The sequence below is a fragment of the Lissotriton helveticus genome, chromosome 1_2 (assembly GCF_964261635.1).
Source record: "Lissotriton helveticus chromosome 1_2, aLisHel1.1, whole genome shotgun sequence".
Lineage (NCBI taxonomy): Eukaryota > Metazoa > Chordata > Amphibia > Caudata > Salamandridae > Lissotriton > Lissotriton helveticus.
Genome location: NC_136058.1, coordinates 233,934,049 through 233,960,170, shown reverse-complemented (window position 1 = coordinate 233,960,170; position 26,122 = coordinate 233,934,049). Strand labels below are relative to the sequence as shown.

At 42.0% G+C, this 26,122-nt stretch overlaps 1 protein-coding gene across 1 annotated transcript in view; it reads left to right on the top strand.

Moving 5' to 3' along the window:
- LOC144800095 (cytochrome P450 4B1-like) overlaps positions 1–26,122 on the top strand; it is a 315,429-nt gene that overhangs the window by 173,645 nt on the left and 115,662 nt on the right. Inside the window, exon 7 of the mRNA XM_078671653.1 lies at positions 13,156–13,271. Within this exon, the coding sequence (XP_078527779.1) occupies positions 13,156–13,271 (116 nt within the window). The remainder of the gene's footprint in view (positions 1–13,155; positions 13,272–26,122) is intronic.

Below are 26,122 nucleotides of genomic sequence, written 5' to 3'. Positions count from 1 at the left end.
TGCAAGGTTGGTGGAATCATTTGGCGTAGATATCATCACCTACGCCGATGATACACAACTAATGATCACACTAACCCAGGGACATGATGAGACAGCGAGGAATTTTTCCGCCTGTCTCTCAGCTGTCACGAGCTGGATGAATAACAACTGTCTTCGTCTCAATGGGGACAAGACCGAAGTGCTATTGGTGGGTAAAGCAACATCGGTGTGGTCTTCTGACTGGTGGCCGAGTGAACTAGGTTTGACTCCTATACCTGCAGTCTCTGCTAAAAATTTGGGGATTCTGTTGGATACAGAACTTACTTTTGGAAAACAGATTGCCAAAGTTACCGGCAAGTGCTACGCTATTCTCAAAACCTTGCGTAAGGTTTTAGATCTCCTGCCCCTCAACTCTAGGAAGTCCCTTGTCCATGCTCTAGTGACCCCTCACTTGGACTATGGCAATGCCCTTTTCATCGGCCTAAGTCAAAAAGGTTTGGGGCAACTTCAAAGAGTGCAGAACATGGCTGCACGTCTGGTACTTAATATCCCCAGGAGAGCTTCGGGGAAAAACGCCCTGGCCAAGTTACACTGGCTACCCATCAAAGAGCGCATTTTGTTCAAGACAATGTGCTTTGCCCATCGAATTGCACATGGGAAAGGCCCCCCCTACTTAAAAAGACTCCTGACTATCCACCGTCCCAAACGCAATCTGAGGTCCTTGGGCAGTATGCTGTTTACTGTCCCTCGTATCTTCAGAGCCAGAATGGGTGGCCGCTCATTCCGCTATCTGGCAGCCACCCACTGGAATAAACTCCCCCTGAATCTGCGGATGGAGCCATCCGAAAGTCGCTTTCGACTTAAACTCAAAACTCACCTCTTCCCCAGTCATTAGTAGAGGGCAGGGTGTGGCTGTATTGTGTTTTGCTGTTTTTATCTTGGCGTTCTCTATGGAACTCATCCACAGCGCGGGGACACACTATTTTAAGTGTAACCATGCGCTCTACAAATGATTTTATTATTATATTATTATTATCTACTAATTCCCATGATCACTGGGATAGCTGAATGAGGCAGGGGGGAGTTTGCCGAAGAGGTGGAGAGAGGGTAGATTTTATTGAGGTCAGTGAGTTCATGGGGGGATGTTGGCTAGGGAGGGGGGAGGGCTGAGTGAGCTAATACTGTAAGTCAGTATGGGAGGAGAGACAGGAGAGGACGGGATCCTAATAATTCCCAAGATCACTGGGATAGATGCATGAGGTGGGGGGAGTTCGAAGTCGAGGTGGGGAGGGGTTAAACTTTATTGTGGTCAAAGAGGTCAAAGGGGAAGATGGTTCGGGCGGAGGGGTGGACTGAGTGAACTATAACAGTCAATAATTCTAGCAGGAGAGGAGGAAATGGTTGCTTGGACATAAGAAGCATGGTAATTTTGTGAGGGGACTGAGGAGTAGGTGTGATTGGGAGGGTTATTAGTGGTGAGGAAGGAGACGTCATTTCTGAGGGAAGAGAGTTCTAATACGAGGGTTGAGAGGTGCAGTTCAATGTTGAGGAGTGATTGGGTAAGAAGTGTGATAGGGAGGTGGGCTAGGAGATCTTCTGGAAGGAGGTGTGAGGGGTCCATGTTGGTTGGGGGAGGAGGTCTGGTGTGTGGAAGAGCAGGGAAACCAGGAGGGGCAGGAGAGGGAAGTTAAGGTGAGGAGAAGTGTCGGAGTAGAGGGGTGGGAGGTTGGGTTCCCAGAGTAAAAGTGTGCGTCGTGGAAAGTAAGGATGGCCTGGGAGTTTAATTTGGGATTGTTGGTTAGATAATGAAGAGGGGGGATTATAGGAGAAAGAATAGGGGAGATTGGAGGAGCCATTGGGGGAATACGGTGAGGTGTAAAATGGGGAGGGTGTAGGTTTTGAGTGGATGGGTGCGTTTTTGTAAGGTTATAGGGAGGGAAGGGGGTGGAGTAGACCATGGAACGAGGGGAGGAGTAGATAGAGGAGGGTGGGTTTGGGAGGCAGAGAGAGTTGAGGGAGAGTTACTAGAGGGGGTGATGTTGGCGAGGTAGTCGGGGTGAAATTGGGAAGTGAGGCTTTCATTAATGAGTATAGAATTAAGAGCTAGCGAGGTAGATTGTGAGTGGATATGGGAATCAGGACTTTCAGTTAAGGTTATTGAGTCAGGGAATGGATGCGAGGGGGTCGTGGATTGAGGGGGAAGGGGAGTGGATTAGATTGCGGATCGAGGGGAGGAGTAGATAGAGGAGGGTGGGTTTGGGAGGCAGAGGGAGTTGAAGGAGAGTTACTAGAGGGGGATGCTAGCGAGGTAGTCGGGCGTTGAAATTGGGGAGTGAGGCTTTCACTAATGAGTATAGAATTAAGAGCTAGCGAGGTAGAGTGTGAGTGGATATGGGAATCAGGACTTTCAGTTAAGGTTAATGAGTCAGGGAATGGATAAGAGGGGGTCGTGGAGTGTGGGGACAGGAAGGTATCTTGCAGTGGGGAGGCTGGGCGATTAGTGTTCAGTGTAGGTATAAGGTTTTGGGATAGCGAACTGAAGTGGTGTTAAAAAATGTTGAGGTGTTTTTCAGACGCTTGAATAAGTATATTTCCTGCTTTCAATGCATAGATGTCAATTTCACCAGGAAAAGAAGAGGAAGGAGTGGTGGAGATTTTCAGACCACAGGGAATTATGCGAGAATTTGTGATAGGGAGGTGTCGGAGAAAGATGCTTTTCCATTTAGAAGGGCATCTGGTGAAGAAGATGTAGTTGTTTTTTATGGTGGTGGTTAGGCTACTGTAGTTGTCTACAAATAGTGTTTCTTGGTGGAGTATTAGAAGTTTGTGTTTAAAAATGTTCTTACCATTTTTAGAAAGGTTGGAGGGGTAAATGATGGACCACGAGTTGGGGTCGTGTCTGGAGATGGGTGATTCTAGCATCAAGGGAGTATGTATGAGGGGAGGCATGATGTGTCAGCTGAGATAGAATGGAGGGTGGGAGGAAGAAGAGCGGGGAAGATTGTGTTGGTGCGAAGTGGAGAAGGGGAGTAGGAGCACAGGAATTGAACAGGGAGGATGTCTGAGAGAGGTAGAATTTTCAATAAAGCATGAAAAATCGCATCAAATGGAAAATTGAAGTGGTGGGCAGTGAGGTGGTGGTGTGGGAGAAGGGGGAGATTCCAGGGGAAGAGGTGGTAGGCAAGGTCGCAGTTAAGAGAGAGAGGTGGTAGTGGAGAAGGGATCAACAAGGAGAGAAACTAGTCGAGAGGAGTGGCGATAGTACTGATAGAGAGATCAGTGAGGCAATAGGAAGCGAGAATAAATCAGGACAAATAAAGATATACAAGATTCACATTACAACCAAAAGGATAAAGTGAGTAATATAAATTACTAGTGTAGATTTAAAAATTACACAGATCAATGAAATAGGAAACGAGAATAAATCAGAAAAATAAAAATATACAAGTTTCACATTACAAACAAAAAGATAAAGTGAGGAATATAAATTACGAGTGCAGATTTAAAGGTTACACATTACAGTTTCATCAGATAATTTGAGGTAGACCATTAATAGTGCATGAGAAATAAATGCAACGAATAATATCAAAACAATTAAAGATAAAATTAAGTAGACCATTATGAGAGCCTGATTAGCAATAGATAATATTTAGCACTTTCCACGGAAAGGCACAAGCATCAAAGATACTTTGGAAGAAAAGGGTGGAATAGTGAGGTCAAACGAGTATATAGTTTTAAATTACTTTCAGGTAAGTATTGGTGAAGCTAGTAAGTAGGATTCGTAATGGGCATTAATAAATATCACACAACACATATAAACCAAAATGGGGGCATTGTCAAGTACTAGATGGCGTGGTATAGAATACGTAATCTAAGATTCTGTGCTTAGCTAGTGTGCTGCCTGACTGGAAAATGGCTGTTTCTTACATTAAACTCTGATATAATATATTACGGGGAGAAGGAAAAAGGTTAAGGATAACTCTTCAGTAACTCATAGAGAGTAGTACAAGTTAGATTAAAAACTGACACAATATTATCAATTAAAGTCAGACATTCTTGATCAATACAGAAATTATGAAGTGGCAACCTCTAAGGCAGAACAAGAAAGAGTAAGGGAAAGAATTGTTAATAAGAAGTGTGATTTGGCAAACTTTTTGGAAGAAAGGGTAAATAAAAGGTGGGAAGCCAGTAGTTTGTCAAATTATTAGTACGTCGAAGGCAGCGAGAAGCTTCTTGCATGGAAAATTAAGACTGACTCCAATAGGAATAAAATCACGTCAATAGAAGGAGATTCCACAGGTGGATTGGTAGTGGATAGAGAAGGAATAGAGAAAGCCTTTACAGATTTTTTTCAATCCTTATATGAAGAAGATTTGGTGGTCCCTAGTAACTTAGTGGACTCGTATATTAGAGAATCAGCGATTCGAAGCTAGAGGCTGAGTTATGTGACAGATTAAATACAGAAATGACTGTTGAGGAAGTGTTGGGAGTTTTAAAAAGGATGAAAAGAGGGAAGGGGGCAGGCCCAGATGCTCTTCCAAACGAGTTGTACATGGTTTTAAAAGAAACACTGGCCCCTAGATTAGTGGATCTTTTCAATGGTATTTTTAGTGAAGGTTTAGCGCTCCCAAAATCTTGGAATGACGTCACTATTAGTCTAATATTAAAATCTGGTAAAGACCCTTCGTACTGTGAGTCTTATAGACCCATATCTCTTTTAAACAACGATTACAAAATGAATACACAGATTCTGGCAATAATACTAGGGAATCTAACGGGTAAACTAATACACAATGATCAAAATTTTTTTTTTAAGGGGAGACAAATGCATGACCTCACTCACCAACTAGTCAAAGACATTGATATAGCCACGCAAGTGCATATGCTTGTTGGCTTTCCCAAAACAAGTGCACTGCTCCAAGTAGCCCCGACCTGGCACCATTTCCAGCAAAGAACTCTGGCCTCCTCGCACTTAGTGCTCTGTGGGCAGTTGCTTTGTAACTCTGCCCAAAGTCCCCTTGCAAATTCTGTGCCTCTGGCCTCTGGGTCTTCTTGAGGGTCAACACTGCTTTTCCTGGGTTGCTCCAGGCCTGCCATGACTCCCCTTTTGTTTGGTGAGTCTCCAGGACCTTGCTGGTCCGAACTGTAACCTTTCTTGACCATCTTTGTGGGTTGCCGCTGCCAAGGCTTAGTGGTGCTCCAGCCGGACACCGACCCCTCAACACTCCACATCCTTCGTGGGACAGCTCGTATCCTGCTTCTGGTTATTCTGCTCCTGGTCCTAGCCACTGCAGAGTCAAGAACCCCCTCAATGCACCTGAGGCACCCGACATCGGTGGGCATTCGTCTACCAAGCCCCTGGTCACTCCTGAGTGACCCAGACTCTGTCCCCTCTGCTGTTAGGTACTCTTCGACAAGAATCCACCTTTGAATTCCATCCAACACTTTTTCTTCTTTCCTGCAGTGGCATTTCCTTGATGTCTTCCATTGAGATATATAGCGGTTTCCGACACCACTTCAACTCTATGCACTCGGCTTCCCTGGGATAGGTAACTCTGGTACTACGGTTGAACCTCCTATAATCCAAAGGGCTTCCTTATAATCCATTGAGAAGGGTCCTTAAACTTCAAACCTGCAACCACGACTCTCCCATAAAATTGTATGGTGCTTCGGTCGTGTCCCCACACTGCACCCGTCCTCTATGGGGGCCCTACTTACTCACCTTGGGTGGTTCCTTGGGTCCCAACGATTCTACATGCTCTAGACAGTCTTGATTTGAGTCGTGGTTCTTATACCACAGATTTAGTATATGTTTTGGTCTCCCCCTAGAGCCCACTGTGTATTAGTGCTACTTACGATTGATTCTGTGCTACAGTATTGTGTTCTTTTTGTTTATCTGTGTGTAGCAGATATTGTGAGGTATTTAGAGTGTGTAATATTAATAAATCCATATTTTGATAACTCCTTTATTTAACCAATACAATAAGGTTGCTTCTAGTAAAATAAGCTGCTTAACATTCCTTCAAGACTAAGCCTGAAGGCTGCTCTCCACAGCTACCACTTGAATAGATTTCTAAGGTTATCTTTGACCTCTTAAATCACCATAAGGGTTGTTTGAATTGGTACAGGGTGCCCACTTTAATTAGTGGACAGCATATACCAGGCAAACCCCTCAGTGAACATTTTTCATGTCACCTGGGTTACCTCAAACTTAAGGTAGTGCACATAGAACGGCATTAGGAGTCTGCAACCAGAATGTTAAAAGTGGAATCTGGGGAGTAGTTGAGGATAGCAACATTTCAGAGTGGTGTTATTAGACAGCATACTATACAGTTATTTATTAACATTCCCCGTATTTATAATTTCAGCTACAGGAGCATTCCTCATTTTGCCTACAGTCATGCACCACGCTGATTCCCGGACTGAAGCCCAGATTTTCAGTTTCTTAGGACAAATGAGTACATTTGAACATGGGAGTAAAGTGACACCACTGTGGTGAAATTGGGGAACTGTGGAAAAAAGAGCATCATTGTCCGAGGAAAAGTGTTACTTTAGCTTACATTGGCTTTCAATGAGATGAGTAGGAGCAGCGACTAAATGGGATGTGCCTTTAGATGCATATCAAAAACTATTTACAAAATGCATGGCTTCTGTAACTAAGGGTGTTGCATAGAACCTCAAACTGACCGCCTCCTCCACTTGCTCATCATCATGCTCCCGATTCTCCTCCTACTGGGCCCCCTAATCCTGGATCTCTCTGCCCAAATTCTGCTTTTTTTGGTCTTCTGCCCCTCTTCACGGTCCTGGTCCTCTTGTCCAGACCCTGCTAGAAGTCCAGATCCTGGCTGTCACGATCCTGCTCCTCTTGGTACTGGCGCTAGTCATCAGAGCTGATAACATCATCTGCCTGTGCACTACACTCATGCCATGGCAGATGCCATGTATTCAAAGGTATGGATGACCGTTGCCATTTGGGTATTCTAGCTTTCTGCTCTATATGAAAGTCCACCAATGGGATCGTAAATGCTGAACTAGGGTGGTACTTCTGATTGGGTTAGGGAGCAATTCCATGTGCCAAGCCTCTGTCTATTGTGCCAGAGCTGTTGCTCAAGGGGATTTTATCATCTCTTAACTTCAGATTCAAGTGCATGATAATACCATATTTATGAACAGCCTCTACATAACCCGAACATGTAAGTCATGCTCCCAGGGCCAATATTCCAATATAACGGAAAGCACTGTACCTGGGGAAGTTTTGTCCCCAGCGTGTAAGGCACCACCGCCAGCTCCATGGTCCACACTTCCCCAGTATGATCGGCACCAGCCCCAAGCCAGTTCCACAGTTCCCTCAGCATAAAAGTGCTTCTGGGTGGGACATTGTCATGTAGTAGAAATTATACAATGTACTGTAGACCATGACAGCCAGGCCGGTATCCCACGCCTGACAAGTAAAGCACCATCACCAGATACCTTTCACAGTACCTAAGGCACTGTAAACAGACTAGTTGTCACAATGCACCAGTACATAAAGCATCATAGCTAGACCAACTCCCACAATGCTGCTGTATGTAAATTAGTGTAGTGAGACCAGCCAGTTTCCACAATTCAACCAGATGTAATGCACCATAGGCAAGCCAGTGTTTCCCAGTGAAATGGTGCATTCTGCCGCAATGTGGACATTGCTCTGAATGTGGTGCTCAACAGACGCCACCGCTAAGTAAAACAGGATATATTATTCAGGATATATCATATTGCCCCAGTATCAACTCATGTAAAGCAGCATTACCAGACCAGTTACACTGGTCCCCAACATGCAAATCACAATTGTTGTGATCTTGGGCAAACCACTTACAAATCCATTCCCGCCTTTACTGCTCAGATTGTGAGCACTTTGATACAGTGTTGTGAGTAACCAGTTCAGCGCTGTTCAACAAGTAAGCCCTTTAATTCAAATGAAAGTTATTTTAAATCAAAAATGACCTTTTTAAAGTTTTTGCAGCATTTTACTATTTCGAATAATAAATGCCCAGTTCGAGGTTTATGTATCTCTGTTGTACATGAAAGAAAAAATAAAATGGGCTACCAGCAATAGGTTTTCCTATCACGCTTCTACATGGGGGTTGCTCCTGCCCAGCCTGACATTTTGCATCACTGGACTCTGCATAAGACTTCCGGTGCTGGTCAGTGGCGCACGGGTGACATCAGAGATATGGCTGAGTACCTAATAATCGAAACCCTGCAAAATGGCTGATAGAAGGAAAGCTAGAATTTCTAATGCTGCAACAACGAACACAATGGGAAACCATTACTATATACAGAATGCCGGCCACTGAACCGCAGCAGTTGTGGTTATTTAGGATAAGATAACTCCCATTAGAAAGCAAAAGTTAATGTGGGAGCAATTGAAGAGACTGGTGTTCCTTTTAGAAAACAGGTCAAATTGGGAGCTGATACGAACGAACTTGTGTACAAACTAAAGCATGTCTCACTGTAGAATCACAGTCCTCCCCTCCCAGGAAAACCTCCTTATCTTCATGTAGACCGTGAAATGTAAATGGTAAACGCCACAATTTGTGCAGGAAAGTACTACCAAGGGGTTCAAACCTACCGACAGGATATTGTTTCATACATGCCGTAAATTGAAAGATGGAAATGGGCAAAGAAATAACCCTGTGTATTAATCAAATCGGTCTCTGCTATTGAGAACGGTAGCTGGTCTAGTTTCTAAATATGTAATAGTGTGTATGTCGTATCTTTCATGGACATAAGCTTTTGTTTATCCGTCAATTTAAAGGGCATAAATAGGGCAATAGTGTTTAAATAAACCCAAGGCGCTTTCCCATTTTTCAATCTTTGCAAAGTCCAGCCGAATTGCATTACAGAGCGCAATTGATTTTAACAATGATACAATACAGACACATCATTCGGCACAATGTCAATAATAGATGATACAATATTGTCCAAAGTGTAAATACGAGAAGACAAAGTATTAATGCTGTTGTCCACCATATCTAAAACCTTACTCAAGTTGTCTTGATCAAGTTGTCGCAATCTGATAGCTGCCTCCATTTGGGACAGTTCCCAGATTTTATTATATGCCGCATATGCAAAATGTTTCAGGCAAGGGATTTTTGGACCTAAAAGGAAAGCTGCCAGATCAATGTCACCAGATAAGCATGAGAGAAGTTTCACAGACTACAAAGTAGCCTATCCCAACCATAGTTGACATAATTTACCCACAGAATAGTTAGTATCCGAATGTGAGTGTGGGAAACGAGGATCTGGTCTACTGAGAATACATCCACTGGATGCATTTAAGAAACGCGACTGGCAAGCATTAGTATTGAGGGGCCATATTAGCCAGCCTAAGGGATTAATAGTGGACAAGTTAGGGGTACCATTGTGGGCCATACTGCTCAATGCATCTAAAGTACACATTGTATACTGCTGCCAGTCGTCATAGCCTGCTAAAGACGGGAATGAGGGAGAATTTACATTTTTAGAAGTAGCTAAATCAAATCAAGTAGTCTGTTCCGGAATATCAGCTGTGATGGTATCAGCATGCACAATGCAATTATTCAGTTCCCTGCACCTGCCAATCTTTAATACCCCATATTAATTTTAAATCTATCATATTCTTACAATAAAATTAACCTTTCAAGGATAAATCGGCAATGAAAGTTGAAGAATATATCTATTTATTATGGGTCAGCATGAATTTTGTGTGTCGTAGCATTCCACCTATAATAGTAAGAGTTAACGACGGAGAGATTATAGCCTGAAAAATAGACAAACTTATTTTTCTGTGTCCGAACTACCCTAAAAGGGTGTAGGACAATGTTCTCATTGAGTATAATTAACTGGAGTTTGGACTGTGTTGGACTTAGGCAAAAAATAACCATAATGGAAACCGAATCAATCAGCATAATTAGCAGAATCTTAAATACAAATCCTCCATTTCAAAAGCACTGTAATATTTCAAATCTGAAAACAGTGAATTTACAGCATTAATATCCTAGTCATCGGAATGCAGTCCTGGCATAATGACATCACCTAATGATACACGAAAGACGTATGGCATTTGAATCATCGCAGTCGGGCAGTAGATTTCATATGGCACTTTGCCATCCCCACTGCAACAGTTGAGATGTTAACGTAGGGTTGGTCCTTTTCATTTTATGAGAGGATGTATGTGGTGCCATCACCCCATCGACAAAATAGACAGCAGAGCATTCGGGCAAATAATGACCATTAATCAAAAGGAAAAAGACCGTCACAAATCCTATTGACATGAAGAAGAATATCCTCGTTAGCACCATCCAAATGTATGTCCATGGAGGAACCAGATAAATCCTTCGAAACCAGGAAAAGAAAAAACAAATTTTCATTGGTGGAGCCGCCACAGAGGATGATGAAGATGAAGAGCTTGAAGAAAACTTATCCCTATCCATGTAATAACCACTAGTCCCAAGGCAAAACAATGGAGTTTGATCAGCATTAAATGATGATTTACAGTAGTAGCGGAAATATCAATTGAGTATTCCAGTGGTGGAGTAGCATACTCAGGGGACGTAGCATCTGTAGATGACGACAAAACAGGCAAAATATCGATAGCGGTTTCAACTTCGCTTTCCTGGTTTGCAGGAAATGCTGTGGATGACATCTGTTGCAGAGAAACATCCCGGTGAGAAATGCTATTAGGCATACTATTTAGTATTCGGCCATATGGTATAACTTAATGTGTTCAATGGAAATTAATCGTTCCTCCTGCCAACCAGGCAGTGAAGGTAAAATCATAATCCAAGAACTGGTACTGCTGCACGTTAGGATGGACCAAATTCTTTTTTGTTCTCCAACATCTCCCAGACCAGATCACCCACTTTAAGAAGCCAGTCGGACACAAGAATCTGCACCGCTGCATCTGTAGATGAGGGCATATGATCCTTTGCAAGGGCATCTCAAGTGTCTTGTAGTTCCTGTAACATAGCACAAAGGTTATCTACGTCAAATGTTGCGGCAGCCGCCTCAACGTCTAGACCATCAAGGTCTGGCACAAACATTTTAATGCCAAAGGGCATTTCATATGGGTTTCGCCCACCCAGAGATCGTCTAGGGAGAATATTTTGTGCACATTGGACACCATACAAATGAGTCAGTCAACTCCGACCAGTACCTAGAACCCTAGCTGTCAAAAACTGCTTTAAGTCATAGTTCATTTGCTCCACTGCGGAATTGCCCTCAGGCCTCATTGCGTCTTTGTAAGCCATAGAGGCAAACGCTGGACCTTGGTCCGAATGGAAGGTGCCACAGGCAAATGTTCTGACATAGACACGCAAGTCTTTCATGACATTTCGAGCATCAGCACTACGTTGTGGTGAAACCAAAAGAAATTTTGTGCATGAATCTACTGCAACTAAAATATATTTATATGCAGTGTCTGACAACATAGGACCGCATCGGTCAAGGTAAATACAACCAAATGGTTGATTTGAAATATAAAGTTGCGTATGTGGTGGATGTGCAACTGTAGACGGCTTAATCTGTTGACAAACATCACAAGACAGAACATAATTACGAGTCTGTTTATACAAGCCATGCCATCAATAACTCTGCTGCAACAGAGACACTGTCGCTGAAACCCCAGCATGAGCAGATGCCATGCCCTCATGAGCTGCTATGATCAAAGGAAACATCTTTTAAAGGAAAACTTTGTGGGAACGACGTCCCATCCTTCGTTGCCGCTTTAGCAGCAAGTATGTCATTGTCTATTTTAGTCATGGACCTTGTTACGGCTGCTAATGAACAAGTGGCTACTGCATATTTGGCTACCATGAATGAGTGGTAGACTCTCCTTAAGAGCTGCCCACGTTGGGCGCCATGTTGCAGGGAATCTGTACTTACACAGAACTATGCGCATGATTTTGGGATCTGGGTGTATAGGGACTGAGTTTTCCTACCACCGTAGTACCCAAGAGCCCAGAACCGACTCGCTATAGTGGCTCACTCGCTCTCCTACACAAACACTGAGAAGCAAATGATTAGACAACCCAGAACACAAGACTCCTGGATCTCTCAGGAATCGTGGTAACAAGATTCGCCTTTTCACTCACACTCCCGTTCCCATCCACAATAAGATCTGACCGAGACACGAATACAGTTTAAAATGTTTATTTTAACTAACGTGCTCTAACATGCAGTATATGCGCCACAACAAGCAGAAAAATGCACAAAAGTAATACAGCCAGCATCGCAGCCAGTCCATACATAATGAATGGAGATGTCATTATATAAAAACAATGAAGAAAGGACTATATGGCCTAACCTCTCTGCCCTTGATAGGAATGAGTATTATTATATAATAGAAGATCTCTGGGTTTTGTTAGCAGACCCCAAAACTTAGAGCAGAGATAGGATTTTTACATTGAAGCTGATTGTTGCTCTTCTCCCTAGAAAGGTCCCTCTCCAAGTGTGTAGATGCTAGGGCCTGACCAGAACAGAATAACAAGGGGCATTGTTTGTCGACCTTGCTCACAATGTTCAGACTAAACTCCAGGAACAGGCAGAGAATGAACACAGCTGGCAGTTCTCATGTGAAAGGTATAAACAGAGTCTTGCAAAAATAAAGTTATGTAGTAAGATGTGCAAAAGCAGCATCATGGCTGCAGGGCTCATGGTAATTTAGTGATGTCGACAATGTCTCTATCTGCCACATGACACTGCAACAAAGGAAGAAAGCCGGAACCTGTGAGGGAGATGAAGGGGCAGGGAGTGCCTGGAGATGGTAAAAATAGGCGTAAGTTGGAATAACGACCAAGCAATGTTGGTATTCTGCATACCTGACATTTGAGAGAACCAGCTCTGGGCTTCTGAGCAAATCCTCAAAGGTCAAGTGGTGCCACGATTTTGTCATTATCAAGGGTGATGTGATGTCCCTTCTGGTGATTATAAAGTGCCCTACCTTTGGCATTTAACCCGTTAGCAGCGGCCGTTTTTTCGCGGTAGTGTGGCGGTTTGAAAGAGTGGGCGGGGCTGCGTCGGCCGTTGGACGTTCGCAGCACCAGCGAGGTAGTGCTCGCGACTGCCATCGGCCGAAGGCAGCAGGGAAGGGGTTAAGTGACTTGACATCCATGACTGTGGTACTGGACTTAATATGTCTGTAATTTTCTTGCAATGCAGATACTGTGATACAACAGAGAAAAGAATCCCTTAAGCACGAGAAGGAGTCAAAGGAGTCAGAGAAGAGCCACCAAAAGAGACATCTAGATTTCCTGGATATTCTTTTATGTGCCAAGGTGAGTTTGTAAAGACACAGGTGTGCAATCATCGCCACATTTCAAGCCCCACACAGAGAGCAACCCTTTGTGGTGAAATGCCACAGAATGCTGGCCTCTTCTCTTAGCAGTATTTAGACTTTCAAGACTGGTTGCATTTCGACAATAACAAATGCAGACTCCTGTTGAATCTAAATCCCATAGGCACTATTTTCAGCATGGTGCATGGCAAGGCGTACGTCATTCTTGAAGCAATCATTGGCAATGCCCATAGGTCTATGCTGTTGGTTAATGAAAGTACAGTGATTGGCGATTTTTGTTTGTGTAGCTGCAGGCACGCATGCAAACTATTAAATATCCAAGGGCACCACCAAACATCCATGATGCACTGCCACACACCAGGTCCCCACATACATCAGCTCCGACCAGCCACACATGGTTAGACATGCACGCGCATGACCAGACAACCAATGATCACACATGTGACTAGCCACCCACATACAAACAGACATCCAGGCATGTCATGAGACTCCTGTGCATGCCACCAAACGGTCAATCACACCATCACTCATTGATACTCAAAAATATGCACACACATTAGAAGTCCATTGACACAATGAGACGTGTAAACATAATTAGATATCTGCACACTTAATCTGGTGCTCAAACCCATGATCAGACACTCACATTAAATGCTTTCATTCGAGCATTGGGGTAACAGCTTTAAAAATTGTAGATGTGCCTAGGTGCATTTTTTTTGTCTTCCCTAATGGCGAGTGGGATGCCCTGATGTTGGGTCTGTGGTTACTGTGTCACTGCAGTCAAAATGCACCTTACTTAGGAACTTCAATAGACTGAAACTGGTCTGGAGTTGCATATGTTGCAGTTCGGATGGGACAAGGCTTGGCAGTGCGGGCTGTACTGTTACAAATGGAGCAGAACCAAGAATGATGTGTATATGGCTGGTTCCTGTCTGAGGTGGCATGATGGGCAAACAGTAATGGACCGGATTGTGGCCCAGAGTAAATACCAGTGGCCAAGATTAGTTCTTCCAATCCACTCATTACTTTGTTTGTATTCTATAGATGCACTGGTGCTACCTTCCAATTTATAACCCAGTAGGGTCTGCACTTGACATTCACGACAGGAACAGCAATAATTGTAGATGCATCTCAGTGATCTGAACTGTCCGATTTTGGAGTGCTTAGAAAGAGGTTAAACACAGAGTGCTACAAAACAGGACACTTATTAGATAGGTGCTTGTCTAAAAAACAGGAAGCATCCATAAAAAGTAACCACATGTGAAATAACAGTTTGTGGACAGCCGTCCGTTCAAGGAAGCACACAGGGCAATGCTTGAAAAACGTTTGAGAAATCTTTCCTAGCCCTGGCAGGCAACATTGAGCGGTGCTGATCTCAGAGGTTGGATTACACATCACTTAATAAAGACAGGCATGATGTCTCATGCTGGTAAGTTTTGAGAGAGAGATCGGCGTTGTATCCAATGCTAACATGTTCTGTGCAAGAGGTTAGCAGAGCACTTAAAGCTGACACATAAAGGACAAAGCTGACAGTAGTCTGGCTGGCACTTTCTGATTTGTGGTACTACAACATGCCTAATTCAAACAAGCATTAGTAAATTCATTAGGGTTCGCCTATGTGGTTGATAACAAGCTGTTTTTTGTTGTAAGTTGTAGCTTGCGGAGTAGTTTTACAATATAAGTTACAGAAAGTATATTTAATTGTCATGACTTGTTTATGTGCAAAAAGGCAATATATTGTGCTGTTACTAGTGGTGTAGTGTGGATAAGTAATAGCACAATCTTGAGAAATGAGAGAGGGAAATAATGGAATTAATTGATGTATTAGCTTATATTATGTTTTTTTAGGTTTTCTGACACCCTATGGGCCTAGTGGCACTGCACCTTCTGCCCCATTCAAATCATGCTCCTATTGCCTGCACGATAACTGCATTTGTGACTACCTGTTTAGTAGTAAAATATTCCAATATTTGGTGTTCGGAGGGGCTCCTAGAGCTTTTGTCCTCTGTGTCACTGCACCTGCCTCACCATTGAAATCGTGACCCTAGTGCCTGCAAGGTAACTACACTTGTGCCTGCTTATTTAGTAGTTAAATATATCAATATTTAGTTTTTAGAGTTCTGACAACTTTTGGCCCCAGTGCCAGCGCACCTGCAGCACCATTGAAATCATGACCACGGTGTCTGCTAGATAACTGCACTTGATGCCTGTTTAGTAGGAAAGTTTAGCAATATTCTGCATTTAGTGTGTTTCCTAGAGCTTTTGGCACCAGTGCCACTGCACCTGCTGCATTATTCAAATAAAGCCCCTTTTAACTGCAAGATAACTGCAAATGTGGCTGCCTCTTTAGTAGTAAAATATAGCAATTTCCGGTATTGAGTGGGGTACCTAGCGCTTTTGGTCCTAGTGCCTGTGCACCCGCTGCACCGTTGAAATCATGACCCTGTTGTCTGCAAGGTAACTGCTCATGTGACTGCCTGTTTAGTTTGACATTTTAGCACTAATATGGGTTCGGTACGGTCCCTAGAGCTTTTGGCCCCGGTGCCACTGTACCTGCTGCACCATTCAAATCAAGTCCCTTTTCACTGCAATTGTGAGTGCCTGTTTAATAGTCAGTCAGAAATAACTTTATTTCGAAAAAGCAATGATGGCATAAAAAGTATACTACAAATAAAGCATTTGTCATTATTACAATAAGCTTAAAATACAAGGATTACAGCAAAATTACCAAAGAAACACTTTAAAATATATTATTCCTATAGTAGAAGTGAAAAAGAAGAAATTCATATACACACAGTTATTTACACATTCAGTAAATTGGTTCCTCTATTAGATATAAGATTGGCAAGTTGAAAGTCTTTTATGGAGCAGATAAAAAGGACACCATTGAAAGACATGTAAAAGGGTCAGATAATAACTGCAGGTAATAAAGGGCCAGACAACACTGTCTAAAATTCATTATACGCATGAGCGGGACAATAAACCTTCTCATTTCTTCACAATAACATTTACTAAAAAACAGTGCAAATCATTCTGAATAGATCGATCATCACATGTACAAAATGGGAGATTGGAAATTACATAGATATTATGGGCGATACCCAACTTAAAAGGGATGTAGTTTCGCCGAAATCTCACCAAAATATATCTGTGTTGTAAATTAGCGACGAACGATAGATACGTTAAGTTCACATTCATTTGCATTATGCTAGGGACCGCCAGGAATGCTCTAACTGTGGACAGCTTAGAATTTGTATCCTCCCTTCTTGCCTGCAATCTAGATAGCAAATGGATTTCCAATTCTTTCTTAGAACTAGACCAGCAGGTTGTAGAATCTATAAAAAGATGATATAACCCAGCTGCTTTTATTTAGTAGTCATATATAGCAATATTATGTGTTTAAGAGAGTTATGACAACTTTTGGACCCTGTGCTACAGCACCTGCTGCACCATTCAACGTATGTCCCTGTTGTCTGCTAGGTAACTGCACTTGTGGCTGCCTGTTTAGTAGTAAAATATAACATAGCCCTTGTATATTAACTTTATTTTTAACATGCAATGTTTATTAGAACATTTAGAATTTGATCATAATGACTAAATAGATTCAGTTGAAAACATCAATCCCATAGTGCCTACAAAATGCAAAGAAAGTTACTGAAGCATGAATAGGAAATGCTACAAACGTTCTAAGGCTAAAGCATCTGCTTTACACAACTAAGTACATAAAAAGAAAGCATTCCAACATACTTTTAGAAACTATCTGCCTTTTCCATGGGAAGAGATCTTATCCGGACAGTGAATGGGACTTAAATAGTATGAACAGCTTTCGTAGAAGTATCGTAAATGCGTGGAGCCTGGGGAAGTTAACAACAACAAAGTTCCACACAAAAGCAAATGAACACAGTCATTCGGCAATGGGAACTGAAAAGAGCCCCTGTTTTAAGATAGTTGAAATACAAGAGATTTCACAAGCACGGAGCAAGCGCTGTGCAGGCGAAACCGACAAATGTGTTTCTGTTAATCTGACCAAAGCTATATCTAGGAATCTAGAGGTCTCTGTCAATATCCAAAATAATGAAGCTAGTGATTCTACCTTAAGAAACATCTGAGCTAGTACAGCCTTTGTGGAAAGTTAGCCAGCAGGAAAAAACCTTCTCTCCAAAAAGAATGCTGCAGTGCAGCTTAGGTTTGGAAAACAGACCCAAAATGGGCTGCAAGACTTCTGGAAAACTGTTATATGGAAAGAAGAGAGCAAAGTGTAGTTGCTTGGCTTTTGACAAACAAGTCGTTTCATGACAGTCAAATGCTACATTCCAAACACAAGAATCTCTTGCAATCTGTCCAGCAGAATGGTAGACTGGTGATGATTTGGAATGGCTGTGAAGCTGCAGGACTAGGATGCCTCACAACCAATTAGTCCATCATTAATTTCTCTCAGTATCAGTGATCTTTGGAGGACAAAGTGACTCCATCTGTCCAAAGTTAAAACTTAGATGAAAAGGGATACGTCAACTGGTCAGTCACCCAAAACATGCCTGTAAATATATGCCTGAATATCTGAAAAATAAAAGAATCAGGATTTTGGAAAGCCAACGTTAAAGCCCTGACCTTTACTCTGTTAAGGCCATAGAGAGAGCTGTGCATCAAGCGTAAGTAGTTTTTTAAAGGGTTAATGGGCCAGAATTGCTCCCAGGCAGAGACTGAAACTATTATAGACCACATATATTTCGGCCTACTACTGAATCAAGGGTACTGAACATTGGCTGATTTTTGTTTTTTGTTTAATAAATAATAACGAAGTAAAATGTGTGTCATTTGTCAACTGATGTAACATCTCTCTACTGTTAGGACCGGGGTAGTATTAGATGAAGATCAGAAATCTTAATATGTAAAACAATTGAATTTTAAGATTGCACTTTCTTTTTCAAATCAATCAATAATTGTTCAATCACTTAAAAGCAGATCATACAAGATACAATACATAGATTTACATTGTGCAAACAATACAAAGTCAAGGTTCAAAAAGATAACAAGTTAAAAAGTACGTTAAAGTCATAAAATCGAAATCCTTTGTTTTAAAAAAAAAAACATTAAATAATATGGTCGTTTTTGACATTTCATTTTAAAAACGATCCCAAGGCTGTACATTTATCCAAGCACTCTAACTGCCCCAATTAAAGCAATGCCTCTCTGCATCTGCGAAATTTGTACTTGCATAAAAGGGTTAATAAAGAACACTGTGTAAAGGAGAAATACATTTTTACAAAAAAGACAAAGTACAACAAGGTCTGAGTGGACGCATCATCGCACGGGCAGATGCATATATTAGAGGAACCAAACTGGCCTTGTGTGATGTGAAGCATACCACCCATCTAATAGAATCCAGTCTAAATAGAGTAAGCAACATACGCTCCCAGGACTCCGTGACCAGATTCAAATAAGGTGCTAGCCCCAAAGTAGTTTGTACGAGACCGTATTCCCTAACGGAGGGGTTCATCAACTCTCTACCTTCTCTTTGCACCCTTGTATAAGGTTAAAAAAAAAAAAGATGCCGGATCCACCCTTTTTCCTTCTTCATGTGCCATATGGGCTCTCAAAAACAGATGAGCAACCGTTGAATCCCTGATGTATTTAAGCCATGGAATTCTATTCCTTTAAGTACAACAAAGGGGAAACAACCTTTACTGCGCAGTCAAAACACCGCAGTGCCATCACAAAGCAGATTTTACAACGCAAGTCGTTACCACGACTTGCACTGGAGGGCACTCTAGACTAAGGAATAGTGTGGTTTACTATTCCAACACCTTCCCTGCTGTACATAGACTGGAGTTGGAATAGTAAATCATACTATTCCTAAGTCAAGCACCCTACAGCGCAAGTCGTTGTAACGACTTGCGTTGTAAAAGCTGCGTTGTGATGTTCCGCGTTGTGATGTACCGCGTGGTAACGTCATACATCCTAAACTAAGGCAGTCTAGGGTAACCTCTCTATTAGGCTAGCCGGCTCATTACACCAAGACTGAACTCCAAAATTTCAAGGGATAAAGGTTAAACAAGTCCTCGACATAGTCTATATACAATTCTTGGTGGATGACAAAGTGTGAAGTTGTCACGGGCCCCCAATATGCGCCAGCAGCCTCTGTTTTCCTCAGTTTGGATACAACCCACATCCCAATGGCTGCATACCCACTCCATAGGATATGAATACATGTCCTTTTATAGAACTCAACAATGGTGTGTATGGTTTTTTTCTTTCCTATAGTCGAAACGAGAAAATTGTACCAACTGCTTGTAGAAATCGTTTTTTCCTATTGATAACACATGGTGCCCAATTGGAAGAGCTATTCAGACGTTAAACCTAGGTAACGAGACTGACTCACTCTCTCAATGCATCTATCATTGACACGCACCCTGCAAGTTTAAACATTTTTAGGGCCACGGACCATAATAAAGGTTTTTGACAGGTTGATGTCCAAGTCTAGCGCTTTCATAAAGGAGACAAAGGTAGCAGGAAATAAGTTACGGCCATTGGCCATCCTGACAAGCACCATCGCATCATCTGCATACAGATTTGCCGGAATGTTTTTTTTATTTACCACTGAAATGTGTGCCCCATATTCATAAGTGCAGATTGTAGGCCATTTACATACAGACGTAACAAAATGGGTGCCATCACACAGCCCTGTAGGACACTCTGCTTAACTGAAAAGGGAGCAGTGCATTCACCTACTTCACCATATTTTTCAGAGGCAACCAAGTCCAGATGTAGGCATCTTATAAATGTTACCAAGCCCCCTTCCAACCCCATGGCTGTTAAAATATTCCACAATTATGATCTGTTTACACAGTCGAAAGCACTGGATAGGTCCATTAATGGTAAATAGGGAGCTACGCTTAGCGAACTAATATTTTCACTCGAAAAGGTGCATATTTAGACATTGTTCTGTAGTTCCAAAACCCATATTGGACATGTAAAAAGATTTTATTCTCCAGGGACCAGAGGAGAAATCTATCCAGCACAATTCTCCCAATTATCTTTACTGTAGAATCGAGGCAGGAAATAGGGTAGTAGCCTTTTGGATCCTGCGCATTTCCCTTTTTGAAAATGGGTGCAATTATGGATAACTGCCGGGAAATTGATATGCCAACTTTATGTGTTGAGTTGATAATATTTGTAAGTGAGGGGACCAGACCCCAGGATGTTCCTTATATAGGTTGATAGGGATCCCATTGGGCGCAGTAGCCTTTTTCAGATCAATCTATGTCCCGACTCATTTTATGTCTCTCCAAACAAATGTCAATCATCTGGAATTCAGAGTTGATCCAGAGTAATAAACACTTTCTGAGCTTAATTCAAGCATTCCATTCCTCACCTTTTTGTTTTTCAAAGTAAGACGCCCTCGTTGTGACTGGTATGCCCAGATGTGGGTCTTGTAGCTCACTGTGCAATAAACCCCAACTGCACTTCATGCATAAGGCCTAACAAGTCTGAAACTTGTCTGGGGTTGTTTCTGTTCCTGTGGAAAGGGAACATGATCTACAGTAAAACACCAGTTTGGGCTGGACTTTTCCATTCAGAATAGCACCAAGGCTGATTTGCACATGGGTGGCCTCCCTCTGGAGAGGCACAGTGGGCAAAAAAGGAGGGGGTGGAATGTGGTCCATAGTGGCAGAGATTAATTCCATTGATCAGTTTTTTTTCTCCATGTTACCTCTCCATGCCTACCTGTGTCTACTACAGTGACTCCTCTATCTTCTGATATGGACCCTTTTAATACCTATGCACACATTTTGAGAGGTTCACTCTCCCACTTCTTGGGCCACTGCCTCTGTTGTATTTCTATCTAGGACCCTAATTCGATATTTCCGATTTATGCCCTTATATGGCTATAATAAATAATATCCTTATAAAGGCATAAGAATCATATCCATATTTAGTCGCAGCCCATGCAGTCCAAATTAAGCAAGGCTACTTCCCCAGACTCCTAGAAAGTACAACGAGTTCTCTAAACAAACCAAACCTCCAGCAACCTGGGAAATCCCCATGCTTCTGTTTTGATTTGTCCTGGAACTCCTGTGAGCACTGAAAGAACAGCCAGTTCTTAGTGACATCTTTATTGACGTCTTATGTCCAACCTTACGTCAAACCAGGCACCTTTCAGGTATAAATATACCAACGTTGCCTTAAGCAAACACACGGTGGTTTGGAGCAGAGCGGCTATCTACTTGCCTTAGAGCCCAGCTGATGCGAGAGCCCACGGACGCCGCCCCTCCCTTTTGATGCACAGAGAGAGACGCTGTCTTTTCTCTTGCCAAGAAATCCAGCTCCGGTGTTTCCAGATACCCTTGCGGGTTGCTGGGATATCGAGTCCTGAGAGAGATACCAGACCTCCTGCTTTCTATTACCCAGGTACGGAGCTGACTAAACCCTTAAAGAGAATTCTTGATTCAGATTCTTGGCAAAACCAACTTAACTTAAATTGCTACTTACTTACTCCTTCCCACGTATTAGGCTTAGGTCAGGTACACCGGGGTAGGCGTATTTAGAAGCACCAGTTGAGTTCGTTAGTCAATGTTTTTATGTATGTATATATTTTATCTATTTTAAAGTATCTTATGGCTAAGTAACCATATCAATGCTTTTACAGTATTATTTTATAATACTCCTTTTACTGTATGCACTTTACTTTACTATAAGTATTGCAATTGTGGCAATTCATTTCTCTTGCATAAGAAAGAAGACTGCTCAATAAATAACACCTTTTATTGAAAACGCCCGTCTCTCTATTTCTCTGCACTCTGGTGAAACTAAGTATGCACAGTTGACTGAGTGAAATAGCTGTCTATTGTTTTCACACGACTCTAGAGATACACTCTTATTCTGAGGGAGCAAAGTTGTCATGTTTTATGGTCGTCAGAAGCTAATCCCTTCTTGTCTATCCAGGGAAGTTAAACTCCTCCTTGTTTATTCGAGAAAGTTTCTAGTGACCTCTGAGCTAGCTGGCAAAACTAATTACGTCTAATATAGTCAGTAGAGACCTAGATGACCTCAGTCATACGTCTACACTGCTGTTTATATTATTCCAATGCGCAGAGCCTATTGGGAATATAGGAACTACACTACATGGCGCCCAACGTTTGGTAAGGCGATAAATCTAACGCAAGACATTAGAGTAACTCAGTCGCGCTTTTTCACACAGACCCTTTTTCCCGTAAAAATTCCAAAAGACGTCTGGAGTGGGTAAAAGGTTAAAATCCGCCGGAACTTAGTAGGAAGAGATTCCTATGTATAGTTTTTGGTTTAGTCAAGGATACAGTGTTCCAAAATATTGTGCACCTAATCTTTGTTTCCCATGAAACTTGATCTGCAACAAAACTTTCTGTCAGTAAAATGGTGGAAAGTGACGACGAAACGGCGAGAGCTAGAATAGCAGCTCAACTCCTAGCGGATGACACAAGTCTCAAAGAAAATGACCCGAATGCTGTACTTATTCCGGTCAACTTAAGAAGAACTATAACTCTTAAACCTATAGAAAATGGACTAACATCACGAGGTGGTACAGTCATATTCGTGGTAGAGGCCAAGAATATCGGCAGACAGAGGTATTCTATTCATGGATAAACTTTCCAGCAGCAAACGCTGTAACAAAAGAATTCCACTATTACAAAATAGAGGAACCTCCGGATGTATACACTCCTTTCGAGGATGTTGAAATCCCACTAAATTACCAAGAGCACCTGCTCTGGTTTAAAGGCGCCCTAAAACATCAAAATCACATCACCAGGCTCGGTCCACTAGGTAGACCAGGAGCAACGTGGCCGGTTCTAGCCAGCTACACACCACATCCCGACATTGAAACAATGTCAGACCGGGAACTTTTAGCTCAGCTAAAAATACTAATTAAAATATATAGACAATTGGTCCAATATGTAATGCGGACTTCAACAGTCCAACCAGCGATTAACATTCCACAGCTGACCCCTCATCAGGGGAACACAAACAAAATTACACAACAGAACATACAAACATGTCTTGGTAAAATACCCTCAAAACGGGAACAAATTCCATTCTGGTTAGCACAGAAAATCACTCAAATAGAGGCAGTATTTCCTGATACTACTACTACTGAGAAAAACAGAATTCTGACTATCTGTCTGCCAATGGGGATCGCACCACATGTGGAGGACTGTGACACTTGGGGCACAGTTTTTGCTTCTATTTACACAAAAACACATGGTGTTCCGTCCATGGCGGTAATACCAGATGTACTAAGACAGATTCAAAAAGAATACGGTCCAGAACCTGCTTTAACTCTGGGTATGAAATTACTAAAAGACTTCAAGCAGGTCTCGGCTATATTATTAGCCAACATAAAAGGAGAAGCAGCATATGTGGCGATCCGCCAGAAATTGAAAGAAACAGATATAGCAGAACAACCATTTGAACTTGCCAGAATCATAGAAAAATCCTATGAAGAACTAGGAAGAGATAGTTTGGGTGGGAAACCAGTAAAACCCCAACTAACTGAAAATCCTGAAAAAACCTTTATTAAAAATAATTTAAATACTCCAAAAAAGAGTTGGGATGGTAATAATAAACCATCCACTCCCAAAGAAAAAAGATTCCAGTCCAGAGGAAGGTCTCCTCAACGAAGAGAAAGATCTCCAGACCGAGGAAACAAGTCTCCCCAGAGGGAGCCCTCTGAGAAAAGATACAACCTTCAAAATAGGGATAATTTGAAAAAACCTGATAGATATCAAGATATCGATACACGTCCCTCTCGTTCTTTTCAGACTTCCTCACAGAAATCGGAAAGAAGAGGACGGTCAGAACACAGGGAAGAGCACGTCAAGTCCAAAGACAAGGAACCTGCTCATCAATGTAAAAAATTACAATTTCCTAGAAAGAAGGTAGCCAGTATTAAAATAATTAATCATGCCGAGGATACTGAGGACACAACTGAAAAACGGAGAGTGGGTTCAGACAATGCTAGACAGCGCAGCAGAAGTGACCATAGCTCGCAAGATCCTGATGAATCTTCTGGAGACAGTGGACACGAATGAATACATTCAAGTGGAAACTGCAGATACCAGAGTTAGCAAACCTCATAAAATATACAAAATAACATTGCGTATAGAGGGAGATAAGACTAGGAAAGTAAGGGGTCTCTTTTGGGATAACCTTTCAAAAGGCTATAACATCCTTTTAGCTGAGATAGATTGGCCACCAGAGTTTGTCAGGGAGTGCCCTCATGGCGAAGAAATGATTATGCCTGCCTTCTCAAATCATATTCCAATTCATAGAAAATATACACTTGCAAGAAAATGGGCAGTGGCCCAAGCTCCTGCATTATATAAAAATCATATAGGATGGGATGAGGACTCTCCTCCTCATAAAATCCAGTTAAAATGTCAACCCACTGCACAAAGGCAGTAGCCAGTTAAACAAGAAGCTAAAAAGCAAGTCAGGGAGATCTTAGATCAACTTGAATACCAGGGGGTGATTGAAACATGCACCTCACAAATGAACAATCCTTTGTTTCCTGTCTCCAAGCCAGACGATTCATATCGTCTAGTTTTGGACTACAGACACTTAAACTCCTGTTGCAAAACATTTGCAGTACAAAACTCACACAGTGCAGCACTAATGAATAACATCGTGCGCAAAAAATACAAAACGACATTAGACCTCTCTAATGGATTCTTTTGTCAAAACATTGCGCCTGAGAGCAGGTATTTGACTGCGTTCTCAATAATGGGGTCATAAAAAAACTTCTGTCTACTCCCACAGGGATTCAAGAATAGCCCAGGATTATTCTCAGCAAGGGTAACAGAGTTACTACAAATATATGATGATGAAGCATTATCGTATGTCGATGACATCTATCTCACAGATGATGACCTGGATACTCACTTGAAAAGAGTGAACACCATAATACTTGGGTTCGCAGCTGAGGGTTACAAATTCAACTTTAAAAAGTCACGAATTGCCCATCTAACTGTCCTATTTTAGGATATGAATTATCAAGTGAAGGCAAAAGCCTAGCAGACAACTTCTTAGAGAAGTGCGCTGTACTCCAAGCACCTAAAACGCTGAAGAACTTACAATCAATACTAGGTTTCCTGAATTTCGGAAGAACATACATTCTAAATTATGCTGAAAGGGTTAAACCTCTTTATGAATTAATAAAACCTGATTTCAAACCAATCAATTGGACTCAGAAACACACAGAAATTTTAAGATCATTGCAAACAGACATCTTAGCTAAAACAAAATTACAAACACGCGAAAACGTACGCAACCTTGTAATCCGAGTCATCCCAGGAAGATGCGGATTCACGTGCCTGACCTCTAATGAGGGAGAAACGGTACCTATAGCTTACAAATCACATTTGTACACAAAAGCTGAAATGAAATTCAGTTCAACTGAAAAAACTTTCATAGCGGTTCAAACTGCTGTAGCAAAAGAAAGCCCAAGCCCAAGCCCAAGGCAGAAGGATAACTGTTTTAACAGCAGAATCAGCCCTTGAGGCATTAACAAGTCCACGCAATTTGACTGCTGTGGCATTAGATCCAAAATGAATACAATGGAAAAATTCTCTTGCTGCAGAAGACGTGAAATACTATTTGGACCCAAAAATGAAAAAACTAGAAAATCTAGAATATGAAGAAGAATATCCTCTGCCAAATCGAAATTCTGCCTCTCGAACAGTACACATATGTAATCTACATGGACAGATTTGCACAACATTACGATGTAGAGAACAAATCCTACAAAGCAGCGTGCGCGATTGTTAAAGGTCGCTGGCGCTTTTGTAAATTCAGACCATT